This window comes from Opisthorchis viverrini (assembly GCF_000715545.1).
Source record: "Opisthorchis viverrini unplaced genomic scaffold opera_v5_466, whole genome shotgun sequence".
Classification (NCBI taxonomy): Eukaryota; Metazoa; Platyhelminthes; class Trematoda; order Opisthorchiida; family Opisthorchiidae; genus Opisthorchis; species Opisthorchis viverrini.
The window spans coordinates 125175-140719 of NW_008752130.1; the positions used below are offsets into that span (position 1 = coordinate 125175).

Genomic DNA, 15545 nt, shown 5'->3' on the forward strand with positions numbered 1-15545 from the left:
ATGATGATGATGATGAATCCATCGTTTGCCGAAGAGTGCTGTTTTTCATGCCCAACTCATAGTGGCGGAAGCAGAGAGGCGACGAACTTTTGAGCTGACCGAGGAAAAGGAAGGATATTACGAAACATTAGGGTACTGTTGGTATTACTCGGATTCCAGGATGGGCACCGCGTGACCCCCACTGCACCTGGGGATGCTGCATAGTGGCGGAAGCAGAGAGGCGACGAACTTTTGAGCTGACCGAGGAATATAAAGGATATTACGAAACATTAGGGTACTGTTGGTATTACTCGGATTCCAGGATGGGCACCGCGTGACCCCCACTGCACCTGGTTGGGGATGCTGCAAGATATGGCTGCTGGTCGATGTCACTGGCATTCTTGTTAGTTTCTGCTTTACTGGGTATATGGAATGTTAGGTACCTCGTAATGGTTGTAGTAAACTAGCAATAAATTCCTTTCCTGTCCACCTTTATTCTTGTCTTCGCAAGAAGACTTTCAAATAAATCGTAGTTATACAGCAGCGAAGCACCTGTGTTGAACACTGATGTCGATGGTGATGATGAATGCTCCTACGCACTCTAGTAAAAACGTGGGATCAAAACTTGATTGGCGTTTTGGGGCGTTTTTTTTCTAGTTCTCATTTCGGGGTTAGTTCGTGTTACCCAACTGGCCCACCTACTCCTCGAGTTTCCGTAGATTGCTCTTGTGTTTTAAGCGACTCTACCGACCCAACTACAAGTCGCAGTGTCAAACTGTTTCAGTTTACCTAACGGGTGGAACAAAGGCCTTAGCTCATTTGTCTGGTCTTACTCTCCTCAGTCAGTGGTCTTAGCCGAGGAACGCAACTACCTTGTTGCACTTACTGGACGCCCAAGAGGGGTATTGTGGATACCCTGGAAATTCAGACTGCTTTCTGAACATATCATCAGCAATGAACATGCAATTAAGAAGGACGTGGAACTAGTTCTTGTCAAAGCTCGCGCTGACGCTGGCCATTTGATCAACCCTGTGCGCACTAGGCTGGCTGGTCATTTCAGCGCTTAACAATCTACTGTTGTGTGTTTTCGCCGTAGAATTCTGCCCAACCACTGGTCCCAGTTACTCTACAGTTTTACTTCCTCGAATGGTTTGCGAAAACTAGTTCCTCGGTGTGACCAGACTTTTTTCTTTGCACATAATTAATCTGCTTCCTACACGCCACCAATCCCGTGCACTGTTCACTCACTAAATCGTCAAGGTCCCATCGTTTCAGTTTGGTGGTTGTCTTGATTGACTTGTGAGGTGAAGGGTGAACAGTGTAGTTGCGCGGGGGTCTAATTACTCACACTATTTGGGCTTCATAGATGTAAAGTAATGTGAAATGTGTAATGTAAATTCAGACTAACGAGGTCGAACATAGGTAGCTTTTATTGACCAGAATGATCGTTATAATCCAGTCTCTAATCTTATGGTTGGACACATGGCGACAGCACTAGATAGTTCAGACCACATCAGATGAAATATCTGCTGCATTGTTCGCTCTTCGGGTTTCGTCCCAACTATAAGCCGGTGCATAGGATTTACTTCGTTCGGAAAGACAGTATTGGTTACCTAAATTGACAAAGTATATTGTCAGGAAGCCTTTTTTCATGTCAAACCACTAGCTATGATTGTTTCCAGGTAATACTGTTTTTGGGCACTACTGACGCTAGAAAGTTCGAACAAGTACGCTTGTACCTACTGCGGTGGCTGGATGACCGAAAACGGTCTTCCCAGGGGTTGACTGCTATAAGGGAGACCGTAAGCCTACATTTTACCGCCTATAGGAATATCCTAGTTTAAAACCTACTTTCAGCTTTCATTAGCTCCAGCGAAAATACCTACTTGCGGAAACCTGAGCACAAAGGTGATCTACGGGTGGTTGTCTTAGATGTGGGGACCCCTTTTAGAAAAGGTCACATATTGGCTATGGAGGGATTTCACTGACGTTTTCGTTACGAAACCCCGGTGTGAAGAACCCGCTAGTACCGGGTAGGAGTTTGTTTCAACGAAATTCGGTTTAAAAGGTGCTCACCGAGTTCCAAACGTTTGCTTTTGCCGACAGAAGGTTTGGCTCACTGGCATTCTATGATATTCAATTTAATTTAATGATGTGCGGGTAGGCTTTAACTTGTTGGTAAAGCCGGAGTGGTTGATCCACACGCCATTCAGTCTGTCAACAAGGGACCGTGTATATCATTCTCCCCAAGTAGATGACCACAGTAAATGCGAATTCATTCACTCCTAACCAGAATGGATTTTTCGGGAGGATTGACGGTGGAAATGCTGGTCTCCGCTAAACTGTTCGGATACGGTATCCTCCTGAGCTTTTCGAACGGAAAATTAACACATCTAACGTAAGAAATTCGTCCAGCTGTAACGCTCTTCCGGCGCCTAGCTGCCATGCCACCCGAAGGAAGCACGAGGGCTGGGACACTGCCAGGTTGCTCAAGCTTAGACAGGGGGATTCGAGAGTCAGAAGTCGGGTTCGAACCACGGACTTTCTGGTCAGTAAATTCGCGCTCTAACCACTTGAGCCTTTTGTTTGATTGTTTGGTGAACAGATGTTCTAACCCGGCTGTACGGTAGCGAAGCATCGATGTTGAACACTGATGTCATGCTGTCGATGTTGATGATGACTAACCCAGCGGTATATGATCGTCTTCTTACAGGTACGCCTTGGTCAAATTTGTAAACGAAGATGTAGCCTTTGAAGCCTTTGTCAACACACACAAACGTGTGATTAAAGGACAGACAATCTGTGTCAACTACGTCATCAACGCCAACAAGAATGCGAAGGCAGATAAGACTGGGCCTTCATCCCTTCCAACCACGGTTGAGTTGTCAGTCCCATCGAAACATATCCCTGAATTAAAGAGGCCTGTCACGTCTTCAAGTGATTTGGGTCCTGCAACCAAGAGGCCAAAAGTATTAATCCAGCCTATTCAGGAGGCCATACCGGATGCGGAAGATTCCCCGATTCCCTCTAACGTCCTATCTGAAGGACTGGATCTTGATAGTGACGATTTCTTGATACGACCAGCCAGTTCGAAAGCCGTAGTAAATTCGAAACCGTCACACATACTCTCCCAACTAGTTCATTCACGGAAGGCAGCTCTTTCCGAGAAATCCAAGGCCATTCCGGGTAAAGAAGAATCTAATAAAGCGGAGGATGACGAAGATGAGGACCTTGGCAGTGAGGGCACTGGTTCAGATGACACCTCAGATTCCGACTCTTGCGAGTCGCTTGCCGGAGATTCGACGGATCCAGATAGTGCCACTTTGAGCGAGGATGATGACGATGATGATGATAAACAGGAAGAGGAGGAGGAAGATATCGGTGATGATGAGCCTGAAGATACCGAGAAAGAAGGCTTATCGAATGGCTTATTTCAGTGTCCACCTTCGGCTGAGGAGCAGGCTGCCCTTGAAGCATCCGAGGACTCGTTGGGCGAAGAAGTAGACAATGTGCTGGGAGAAGTGATGCACGCACGACGGTCTGCCATGCGTGCCTTGAAAAATGCCGGTTCCTCTAAACGTGCATGGTCTGCTTCTGGTACTAGCAAAGGACAGAAAATCCAGCGCGGCAACAAGGGATTCAAGCCCTTTATGGTTAGTTTTGTTATATTTTTTTACACTTTTTTCAAGCTGTCTTTCGGTTCTGGGTTTTTCATATCGGAGTTGGATTTGGGCTACAATAGCTTTAATGCAGTGGCCTCAACTCCAGTTTCTGATCCAAAGTGGTATCTTGGTTAAACAAGAATCACACGGTGACCCCTGTCTATTCACCATGATGCGGTCAATGTACTTTGTCGCCGAATATCGCGAACACTGCCATAATCGCAGGCGGATACTTATGTTTTGAGTGTTTTGCTGCCTGGCGGACTACCACCTGTGTCTGCAACTCATTTCAACCAGGTTACTCATCCTGATTACATTGATTCTGAATTTGAATTGCTCGTTTTCCGAGCATGTGGATTCGTGCACATTGTTAAATTCCCAGTTGTCCTTTGAGCTCAAGTTGGCGCAATGGTTTACTTGCTAACCTTAATGTGCGTGATCGGAACCCGACATCTGCATCTTAACAGCTTCTGTCTAGACCTTAATTATTAATTAGTCGTTCAGCCGCAACACTCGGTGCCTAGCTGCCATGCCACCAGAAGGAAGCACAAGGGCTGGGATACTGCCAGGTTGACAAGCCTAAACAGGAGAAGTCGAGACTCAGAGGTTAGGTTCAAACTACGAATCTTCCGGTCACTAAATCCGCACTCTAACTACTGAGCCATCTCGCCCCCTGTCTAGGCCTGAGCAGCCTAGTAGTATCTCAGCCCTTGTGCTTCCTTCGTATGGCATGGCAACTAGGCATCGAAAGGGTGCTGCAGCATTATCCTCGTTTGATTTTTGTCGTAGATAACAACAACTGCACCAGGTGTGTAGAGTCCCACGTGTTCCTCAGTAAGTTCTTGAGGATGACATGCTTTTCAATGTTCTTTTACGGAAAGGCTGGACATTTATCTAGTAACGTTTCGGAACTCTTGTGACCACTTTGTACTCCAAAAAGTGCTTCGCGTACAATTGTATGCCTTTGGATAGAACACTTGAGACGATTGAACAAAAGTACACTCTCCCGAGGGGAAAGCAGAATGAATAGATTGATAAGAAAGTTGGAGGGTGGCAAGCTACACTAATTTGTCAACGGGTGCCCCAATGGCATCTCCTGTTTATGATATTCCTCAACGAAATGTACCGTACACGGACTGTCTCGTTTCAGTTGGGATCACCACGCAGGCCAAGTCCCTGGCGTTCTTCCAGCATTGTTTTCTCTCTTGAACACTGAATTGTAAGCAAGTGGTGAAACACTCATTTGCAAATTTAGTTGGTGTCAACGTGGAATGCGTCTACATGATGAGGCACAAGAAGGGTGAAACCGATAGTGGGTTGTTTCAGGGTTATTCCGGACAAAAACTGTACGGTCTCTGCCTGGTGTATGTCTCTACAGAAGACCTGTCAGTTCCTATGTGTTATTAACTGCAAACGGTCGTAGTGTTTTTTCATTCACTGGGTCCAAGTAGAACAGAGTTTTTCCTCTATAAGCCCGTGAGTCATATTGACTGTAGCAATACACTGCAAGTCCGAAAAACTCGCGGACTAGCGTTCATCACAATGTATCGGCGACTCAAACGTGTTGGCCGGCATCGAGGATCACCAGATGGTGAGTAACTCAATGAGGTCGAAATGAACACATTATCGAGTGTAGGTAGCCCCTCATTCTGTTCCGCAAGAACTATTTAAGGAGCTTCCGTTAAGATAACAGGGATGTCTAAGCTTTGAACGAGCAAAGCTGAAGGGATTTTCAATAAAATATGCTTCAGAAATCGTTTCATGGTTCAAGCTGGGAGGTTACCTTGAATCAGAGACTCCAGTTAGAAGGGGTGACAACTGCACATAGTTTCGGATTCATCTGATATGTCTGAGGAAATCACGCACTTTTGCAGAAACCAACTTTTCATTAACCATACCTTGTTTACTCATCGCCTTACTATTAAGTTTCTGTTTCTTTTTCCTCCCATTTGCTCACAGCTTCCCATACCCTCGAAACGGAACTGAACCCGACACCTACTTTTGTATGCTTTCACTGTAAATAGTAAATGTTTATCTTGAACGCATGTTTGATTTACTCTACTTTACTGCGGTATTTAGTCTTCCAACAAGACGAAGGATCGCTTCTGCCAAAGATTCATGTTTATTTGGAAAGCTGTTCATAGAATTCTACTGTTACGACTGATGGAAGATATTCTCTCTTCAAGTCAGGAGAAGCTTAGAACATTCGGGTTGATTTTTTTGGCTACCCAGTACGAGAATTGAACTGAAACGAATGTCATATAGAAAGGCGACTTCGAAAAAAGGGAAACTAACAAGGAAATCGATATATTAAAAAATGGTTCAGCTGTAACACCCTCTCGGTGCCTAGCTGCCATGCCACCCGGAGGAAGCACGAGGGCTGGGATACTGCCAGGTTGCCCAAGCCTAGACAGGGGGAGTCGAGTGGCAGAGGTCGGGTTCGAACCACGGACCTTCCGGTCGGTAAATTCGCGCTCTAACCACTTGGGCCGTCCCGTTCCAGATCGATATATAGGAATATTGACATCTAGTTAAACGTTCACCAACAAGTGATTAGAGTAAGAAAGCACACGATTCTAACGAGTTGCTGTACGAATTGTCAGTGGATGCTTAAAAAGAGATTTCAGGAAGATCACATTGTGACCCGAGGTGACCCTTTCGCAAAGTGTAATACATGCATCGAAATGCTCGCCTATAATCAAACTAGCTGTTGTACCTCTGCTGAGTCCACAACGAACTTTTAGTCGGAGGAAAACTGTGAAGAGCAGTACAGCTTGAGAGAACTAGTAAGCGCGGTAGCAAACTTGGACTGAGATGTAGCTTGGCCTCAGCGAGTAGAAAAGAGGCCTAACCTTAAGGTGGCGAGATGGCTCAGTGGTTAGGGCGCGAATTTACTGATCGTAAGGTTCGTGGTTCCGACCCGACCTCTGCTTCTCGACTTCCCCTGTCCAGGCTTGTCAACCTGGCAGTATCCCAGTCCTCGTGCTTCCTTCGGGTGGCATGGCAGCTAGGCACCGAGTGTTGCGGCTGAAAGTACACTGAAGCAATATGTTCGCTCTTTTTTAACATAAAACCTATTCAGTTTAGTGCCAACGGGTTAATGACAAAAAAGGTGTGTGTTCGAATGCATGTCTGTCATAAGGTTAGAGAGTGCACTCATACAATCGCTTTAAGATGAAGATAGTGGATCATTTTAGGTCAGTTTATTCCTCTAGGAGATTAAGTTTTGTGCAATCGGGGTTCAATAAACTAACGACGGCGTCATCTGTGTAGCTGAATCCAATGAGGGACAAGGTAGTAAGTTGTATGAAACATAAAATATGAGAGAATCACACTTCGGAAGAATCAAGTTACTTCGGAGGGCAGTGGATTCACGGCTTTCACGGTCAGTAACTTCTACTCGGTTGGAACGCATGCCTGGTCTTTGTCGATGCACCTTTCGTAGATGTTTCAAGGTTATTCAGTTGAGGCCTCCAAGTGTCCAAATATCCGGGCTGTTCTTTTTTGGTTAGCTTTTGAGGAGCCAACTTAGAGAATTCACAGTCGCTTGATTACTGTACAATAACTCAACCTGCCGTCCTACCGTGGTGGGCTATCTCAATTTTGCTGGAACGACTTATTTTATTCTGTTTATACACTCGTCTGCGTGCCAATTCGGTTTTAACGGGAGACTCATTTGAAACTCAAATGAATCTCTTGTTTCTGATATTCTTCAACTGGAAGCACTGTACAAAGACTGCCTCGAAGACTGGCACAATATTCAGAATGTCGTGTATTTTCTTGACAGGGTACTACTCAAAAGGTTGTTGAAAACTGCTTCAGCCCTTGGAGCTCATCAGGTTGGTGTAGTCCCTAATTTTTGCAAGTTTCATGTAACTACGCTTGCCTGATGGGCTTCAAGAAGGGCGGAATCGGCAGTGGACTGTCGATGAGTTTTCAGCAACTTTGTGGGTAAAGTGTTCTCTCTGAAACTTTCTTTTCGGGTACTTTTACGCAGACTAACCGCCGGGACGTGACGCCTGTAATGGTTTCATAACCATGGATGCATTCACTTTTCAAGGGTCCTCAATGCGCCTGTGTCCCAACTTTTTTCTAAAGCGAATAATTATTCTCTGCCTGGAGCCGTCCAAGCACGCTTGCCACTTGTTTTATCAGATGGAAAGATCGTCCCTGTAGATGTTAGCAAAAGTGAGGGATCGCGTTGATTCCACACTACTTACAGGATGCAGTAGTACACATTTTAAGTGAAATTTACAGGCGTTTCAGGCTGGAGCAAATGTGATTTCCGCACTCCCAATCACTTGGACAAACAAGTGAAAATATTTTTTTCGTTAAAGTTGCACCTGTTCTCCACCTGTAGAGTACGTAACACGAGCTTCGCCATACAATTTACACAAACAGGGGTTCACCAGTAGAGCTTTGATTTTACATGAACCATCTTATTAAATACTGACAAAACCGACCGGTTTTCTTTTGGGCATTATCAGCTGTACCTTCCTCCATTGATAACCTACTGAAAAGTGTTACTTTTGTCTTTCTGGGCAACTAGTTCGCATGGCATCGCCTACCTCATGTTAGGCGGATACGAAAGCTCTGGCAAACGTACCACAGGTAGTGACAAATGTCTGTCGCACAGTTCTCCCGCTTAGGAAATAGGGAAGATACTTCTGGTCGGGACAGCAGGAACATCGCTAAACGCTTATGTGAATGCGCCGGGTCCCCTATTAAGTTACCCATTGATCAGATCTTATTCCACATTGTTTTCATATACTCGATTCCGGCATAGACTATTGTTCCAGAGGATATGTAGCCGTATATGACGCTTAAATGCTCATCGAATTTTAGAAAAACTCCAGCTAGTATGGACATCATTTCGGAGAGGTCGCTTTGCAACTTCCCATCCCTTATGCCTTTACTGTCAGCACATCTACCCCTACTATCACCTTGATTTCTCTTCTCTATATTGGCAACTACAATGATAGGTAATCCGTGGAAATATTTGGTTGGAGAAAAACATTGCAAGCGTCAACACGGCTTGCTATTCCTTGTCTGTACGTGGAACAGAAGTTATGGCTTTGGTTGGTTAATTGGAACACTGCGGACAACGTATAGAATTGCGGGTTGAGTAGCTCCCGCGTCGTTCGAACATACAGAGTGCTTCCCGGAAAGTGAACAAACTGGAGGACCTTTGGGACTGGACACAGGTGTAGAAGGCATCAAGTTTCACTGAAGTATAAAGTGAACAAACTGGAGGACCTTTGGGACGACACAAGTTTCACTGAAGTAGGGTGTTATTTGTCACAGAAACCTTTGCTGATTGGTCAGCATGACTCATGACTAAAATGATCAATCATGTCTGAGTCTAACTGTCTCTTGCAAGTAATTATTTCATAATAGAGATACAAGGGGATTCAAAGCGCTCTTCAATGTTCGATAGGGTAGTGGGAATACATCTAATGTCTTTGTGTTTCATGGGGTAAAATATCACCACTTAGCAACAAAAGTCTAACATAGCTTGCACACTGATTTGATCTCCACTGATCCAGCTTGATTGTCTGAAACAATGTGTGGCAGAACATTAGGATTCACTTCAGAGTGTGTATCCCATTTTTAGACGAGTCATTTTTGCAAACCTTTGTCTTTCCCACAAGGAATACGGTTAGCTGTGTTACTGACTTGTTGAACGGTGCGTTCTTCACCCAGTATTTGGAATCATGGTGACTCGAGCGCCTTACTATCAAAGCAATGCAATAAATTTGGCGTCAGTTTTACCAAACGGTTGGTTGTGACAGATTCCGCCCGACACGGTGGGCATTGGATGTCTTCGTCGTGTTTCTCTGAAGAATCCTATCTGACCAGGATAGAGGACAGTGATTCGTGAGACGCTTGTTCATTGACTTTTCCTCCTTTCTGATAACTGCTACATGGCAACCACAAAGCCAGTTGTTCTTCTCCCTACTTTGGTTGGTCTCATGCCTAGGTGATATTCTTGGGCTGGGACAAAAAATGTTCTTTCCCCGTGTAACCATAGTGTCCATCGTCCTACGGCCTTTATTTTACCGATGCCCTATAACTTTCTGGTGTTTTGCTCTCCAAATACCGATATCGTAACCTCTAGAAGTTCGCCTAATCAGAGGACCTTCTTTGCTTAAACCGTTTTGCACCCTCATCCTGAGGAATATGTGGCACTGCTTGGTTCTTGATGAAAGGTCAATAAACTAGTAACACTTCAGTGATGTTTCCACTGATTTACGGCAGTCTTCAAGCGACTGACATAGACTGGATTCAGTTCTCCGTTTCACTGCCTGTTCATGGTGGGAGGAACGAGAGGATAGGCAACTCAATGCAATTTGATTTCCATTCCACTCGGTTTGATGCACCGGGCTGAAAACACCTTTTTTTAACACGAATGAATGTGCCAAGCTGAGAAAAATGAGGCAAAATCCAGTGACTCGCGTTTTTAATCGTGCCCACGTGCTGTCAAGAAAGGCATCCGCAGGTGAATTCGGAAGACCGTTGGAAAGCCCAGGAAAGCGAATTACTCACCTGGCACCTCAAAATGTTGCAGGTAGGTCAAGCTGAAAACCAGCGTGCCCCTGCGGATCTCGTACATACGCGATACAATAGTTGTGTGCGTTTCAGATTCAAGAAACGGGTGAGGTTTACTAAAACGTCTTCCTGTATAAGGGCTGGTTCCGAATTCACGTAGCATAGCACGACCTATATGTCAGATGTCCGTATGAGATGGTCGTTCCAAAGAGCGTTCACCAAGTAGGCTATGCGGTATTGGTTTGAGGCATAACCGTCCTTCTACAGAGGTCTTGCAGTGGACCAAACGAAAGCTGGCTCCCCTATGAAGGGCCCTTCATGTAGAAAATGCATCTAGCGCCAGCTAAAGGTAAGTTTTCTGCGGGTTAGTCTTCTTCGGAGGTAGTTTTTCCAGAAAGGAACAACTTTATTGTCCATTTGGGTTGCAGTGCAAAACAAATGATGCTGGAATAATCAACCCGCCTCTTCGGTGGTTGCACCTTCCGAAGCTCTTCACTGGAGGTGCCGTAAAGCAAAAGCCGTTCTGTGCTGAGTAACGGTTCTTTTCCCTTCCCTGAATAGTGGTGTCTCTGATTAATTACGTTTCAGAATAGCGAGATAAGAGAGATGGGCGAGGCCAAATGGTTCTTTTCCCATGATGGTTTCTTTTAGTGGGATCGCCATAACTCTGAATAACTGATCATCATACGTACGGTTGCAGAAAAACTCATTTTTTTCAAGAAGGTATCGCAATTCCTTCGTGAAATCTAGATTGCGGAACTAGTAACACGTCGTTTAGTTTGGACACTTGTTTTCTTTTTCAGTGTGCCGTAGCAACTGCTGAGTCGAACACTAGTCTCATCAAAACTCGTTCCACGTAAATTTTATGGGCTGTTATATATTCCGCAAAGGCCACACAGATGATAAGTGTCATAGTAGAAAGGCAAACATACCTCCAAAACTATCATGAAATTTGCCTAAAAGCTGTGAATAAAATGGCTGAAACTTGCGTCAAATTTAGCTGAGGGACTCACGGAAAGGGGGTACTACATCCTGTCTGGCAAGAAACGTAACGAAAATCAAAGGAATCTGGAACTTGACGATCAATAACAAGACGAACCGGACATTTTTACATGCTGCCTTAGATGACCTGACTTGCGCAACAAAACGGTTCAAGTAGAACATAAGGTTGACGGAAACTCGGGGACTGCGCCTACCTGATGAGCCCTAAGAAGAGCGAAACCGGTCGTGGGCTGTCGAAGAGCTTTCAGCAACCTTGTGAGTAGTTTCCTCTACGAAAACAGCATAAATTTTCCTAGTGCAATTTCATATGTCACTCACACAATGATCATCTCATTGTCCTAAGCACTCAGACCACGAGAAGGTGAGCCCTGGTTCTTTGGGTAAATGGTGATCACTTTTAACAAAGAATAATCCAGATCACAAATTACATCATCTAGAACTCATTGTTGGGCTGTGGAATTTTTACCGATGAAAATGTTCACTTCTGGTGGATTTGCTGAACTTATGTAAGGTGAGAGTGAACGAAAAAAACCAGCCGCGGCAGCTCAACAATCTAAAAGTTGTGGAGCTAGGTGTTGAAGTGACCTACGGATTATGTGCAAAATTCAGTTGGACCTAAAAGTTTTTGATAGAGGAAGCCTGTGTGGTTCCACAAATTAACTAATTTTGCCCTTTGATTTGGAACAATGACCCTTCAGTCTAAAAATGATGCGGTATAATTTTGGCTACTTTTAGTCCAGTTTTGCGGTCAAAAGATCAATAATGTTGCCTCCGATAAGCGGACTAGCGAGCATAGTTCACTTGGCGCGGTTCATTTGGAAACGCGAGCTGAAAATACTACAAATGTACTTCACTTATGAGTTAGTATAAACCCTGCATTTTTGACTGATTGGTTGTTCAAAGTAATCCCACCAGCCCTTCAACTCTAGATGCACACTACTCATAATAAATCGGTAGATGTAAGAAACCAAATATGTACTCCGCATGGCACCCGGTGTCAGTTTTGTCACTTTCGCGTGTGCTACAAAAAACGAGTTGACAGAAACGTAGATCTGAAGTGTATCAAATCACATGAGGATCGATATTTTCGACATAAAGTGTTTAGATTACCACCCTTTCAAACCCATGTCATGTTTTTCATGTATGATTGGTGCGCTTTCAACCGAGGCAATCTACCGTCGAATCGTAGCAGTCTATTACAAGCATGGTTGACTAAACGAGTGCTGAAATTTCACTGGTTTGGACTAGCCGAATTTTTCATTTCAGTAAGTCAGGATATATCAGATCTTTCGAATTATGCATATAAGGTTGCATTCCTGTCCAGGGAACAATTTTTGTCAGCTGTGTAATTCGGAGAATTTATTGGTTCGGGTAATCGATTTCGCCTAAACTTCCATGGTGGACTTGGTGCGTCAAGGACACGATTTTGCGGATAAATTAAACACAAAAGAGTGCAAAATTGTCAAGTAACCAGAGCGTTTTCAATCTGTGCCGGGAACAAACCTGCAACAAGAATGTCAGATGCTGTGTCTTAAATATCATTTTTAACAATTGAATAAGCCAACCGCGTGGAAAGCCAGTTGAGCAAAACGGCGTAAACTATGCTAATTGAAATACTGTAGATGAAACGTGGGTTGCGACGCACTAAAGGCTATCTGGTCACATGAATGCACGAGACGTAACCGTATTCAGTTGAATGACTTTCAAGTGGGACCATCAAATGAACCGAACCAGAAGAACTAGACCCAAACACATGTAGGTTTCCCCATCGACCCAACACTTGTTCAACCGCCACAAAAATCCCTCGGCCGACTCCCAACAGAGATTTAGCTTGACTTAGCTGATTGGTTCTCCTTCCGGCTTAAATCTCGACCAACCTCGGAACCTAGTCACTTGGCCTGACGAAGCTTTTGTGTCAAAAGCAAAACGTTGCCCAGCAATTAATCTACCGATTGTCACCAAACGTTTTCGAAAACAATAGCCGTATTCGTTTTTTCGTATGTAAATGAAAGTGAAAAGTTGCACCCATAATTGTGTAGGTGAGTAAATTGTATCCAGCTGGAAAATTATGAAATTTTTTGTGGAAATTTTCCAGAAATTGTTTACCAGCAGCAGTTCATCTCCAGAAGGCTACCGATTGCTGACTGCCACTCATAGTGTTATGTAGTCAAACCCAAAAACGTATCAGCACAAACTCAAGCTGAGTATAAATTCAGCGTTTTCCAGCTCAGTGGACTTTTCATGTAGTGACCATGATGTTGAAACCTGTTTTTTATCTGGTGCATTCAGCTGTGTGCTGCCATCCAAGAGGGCCAAGTAGGCCTTCCCGAAAAAATCACCAAATGTTTGTGGAGATATCCACCATGTGCGGCTGACGGTGAATGCCAAGTTCTTCATCTCTGGGAGAAAGTCACCGTAAAACAACGTAACTAAGCGAAAGAAATGTTAGTCTACTGGCAGCTATAACTTGTTATTCTGCAGGTAACCAACGGATGACTGTGCTCACGGTCACGGTATAAACAGGACTAGACTGATGGACACTCGGAGGAACGTTTACTTGATGAGACTTTGGAAGGTCCGAACCGGTAGTGAGCAACCGTATTTGTATGGTGGTTTGTTAAAACAAACCAGGTTACGTCCATATTCGGATTCCTGATCTTCACTACCCTAGAACATTTTCTAATCAAATGCGACTGTGGAGTGGTGTACGTTGATCGTAATAGATCGGTTACGATTCTTGTACTGTTGACTTTGCTCGTCTCTTCCGTTATCAAAATTAGACGAGAGCACTGTTTAGACTATTCTCAAAAGCATACGTATAGAGTGAGTGAAGTTCACATAAAGGAAGATGGAACATATTGACAAGGGATAGAACGACTATCTACAGTCTTCCCTCCAAAGGAATGTATGCGAGTATAAAAGTTTTATCCTGTATTGGGTCAGGAAAAGATACTTCGATGTATCGAGTATCATGTCAGTAGAAGCATGAGACAGTCTTTGTGAGGGACATCCAGTTAAGGAATATATCCATATGAGATTCACTTGAGTCTCCCGTTACTGTAAGCTTAATTTACAAATGAATGCGATTGGCCACAACTTAGCGAATATACACCCAGTTGCAAACTAATTTGGTTTTGCGAGAGACTCACCTGGAACCCAGTTGAATCTATCGAATGTGCTGCACCAGACCGCCTCATGTTTCAGTCGCTACGACATTCGAGATTCGCCTTAAATTTGTTCTTTGTAATGTACTACTCATAAGATTGCTGAAAACATCACAAACGAGAGTTTCAGCTGGATTCCAGGTGAGTCTCTCGAAAAACTAAATTAGTTTGCAAGTGAGTGTAATTTGGTTTCAAGTAGAATATAAGGTTGACGGAAACCCGGGGACTGCGTCTACCTGATGATCCACAAAAAAGGGCTAAGCCGGTCATAGGCTGTCGACGGATTTTCAGCAACCTTATGAGTAGTACATTACAGAGATGGCCATAACTTAGATTGTAGAATTTCGAGGATTATCCCAAACTGATTGGCTCCACAAATATTGAATTCCGTAGCGGGCTGTGAATGTGAAGGGTTCAACAACTCGGTAAATGGTACTGTGTCAAGAGAATTCTACATGTTATGCGCAAGACAATTTAAGCCTCAAATCATGTCTCTTTCGGACAAAATTGAGGCCTCACGTGGTTGACTTTGGTGGATTTAGGGAAGCCGGGGCCATGTGGGTTTTGGTGGCAGAACAAAATGAGGAAAACTCTGGTAAAATCAACCTAGTGACGTAGGATCAAAATATGTTGGCCACTTGCTGACGACAAGTTTACAATCAGTCAATGCTTCTAGTTGTTGTCACTTATATGGTTCTGAACACAAAGGGGAACTAGCGTCGTGGCACTAAGACGCTTATCGATCTCACCAATGTAATCTTCTGGGCGGTTACACATGACGTGATACACTCAGTGATCCTGGTACGTCTGTCCTCTTTGTTTGAAGTTATTGATGACCCTTGAATCAGTCGCAAGGTCCACGTCCCTGGAGTATTGCACCTTAAGTTTTCATAACCGTTCGATAAGTCTGATATCACGTGACTAAAAGCTTTTTGCAGAGATTGTGAAAATCGCGCTTTCTCGTTACTGGTATTTTGTCACCTATGAGCCAATACGAAATGGGTGCATTCACCGATTTAGTTCCTCGTTTTCAGTCTAAGAAATAATTTAAAAAAAGTGCGGGTTGCTACACAATACCTGCTGAATGCATCGATGCAGTGAAGTGATATCTCAAAGTTTGACAGACAATCGGTTGAAGGATTTCACCCTCGACTGGTTCACATGTTCCGCGACCAACCACAAAATTTTG

The 15545-nt window shown here is 44.1% G+C and overlaps 3 protein-coding genes across 3 annotated transcripts in view; 2 read left to right on the top strand and 1 right to left on the bottom strand.

The window, feature by feature from the left end:
• T265_11273 (hypothetical protein) overlaps positions 1 to 5652 on the top strand; it is a gene marked incomplete at both ends in the record, with an annotated part of 20759 nt that extends 15107 nt beyond the window's left edge. The window contains 2 exons of the mRNA XM_009177886.1: positions 2693 to 3632; positions 5601 to 5652. Of these exons, the coding sequence (XP_009176150.1) occupies positions 2693 to 3632; positions 5601 to 5627 (967 nt within the window). The remainder of the gene's footprint in view (positions 1 to 2692; positions 3633 to 5600) is intronic.
• T265_11275 (hypothetical protein) overlaps positions 1 to 15545 on the bottom strand; it is a gene marked incomplete at both ends in the record, with an annotated part of 139357 nt that overhangs the window by 11616 nt on the left and 112196 nt on the right. The gene's annotated exons all lie outside the window — the stretch shown is intronic.
• T265_11274 (hypothetical protein) overlaps positions 12410 to 15545 on the top strand; it is a gene marked incomplete at both ends in the record, with an annotated part of 78322 nt that continues 75186 nt past the window's right edge. The window contains one exon of the mRNA XM_009177888.1: positions 12410 to 12457. The remainder of the gene's footprint in view (positions 12458 to 15545) is intronic.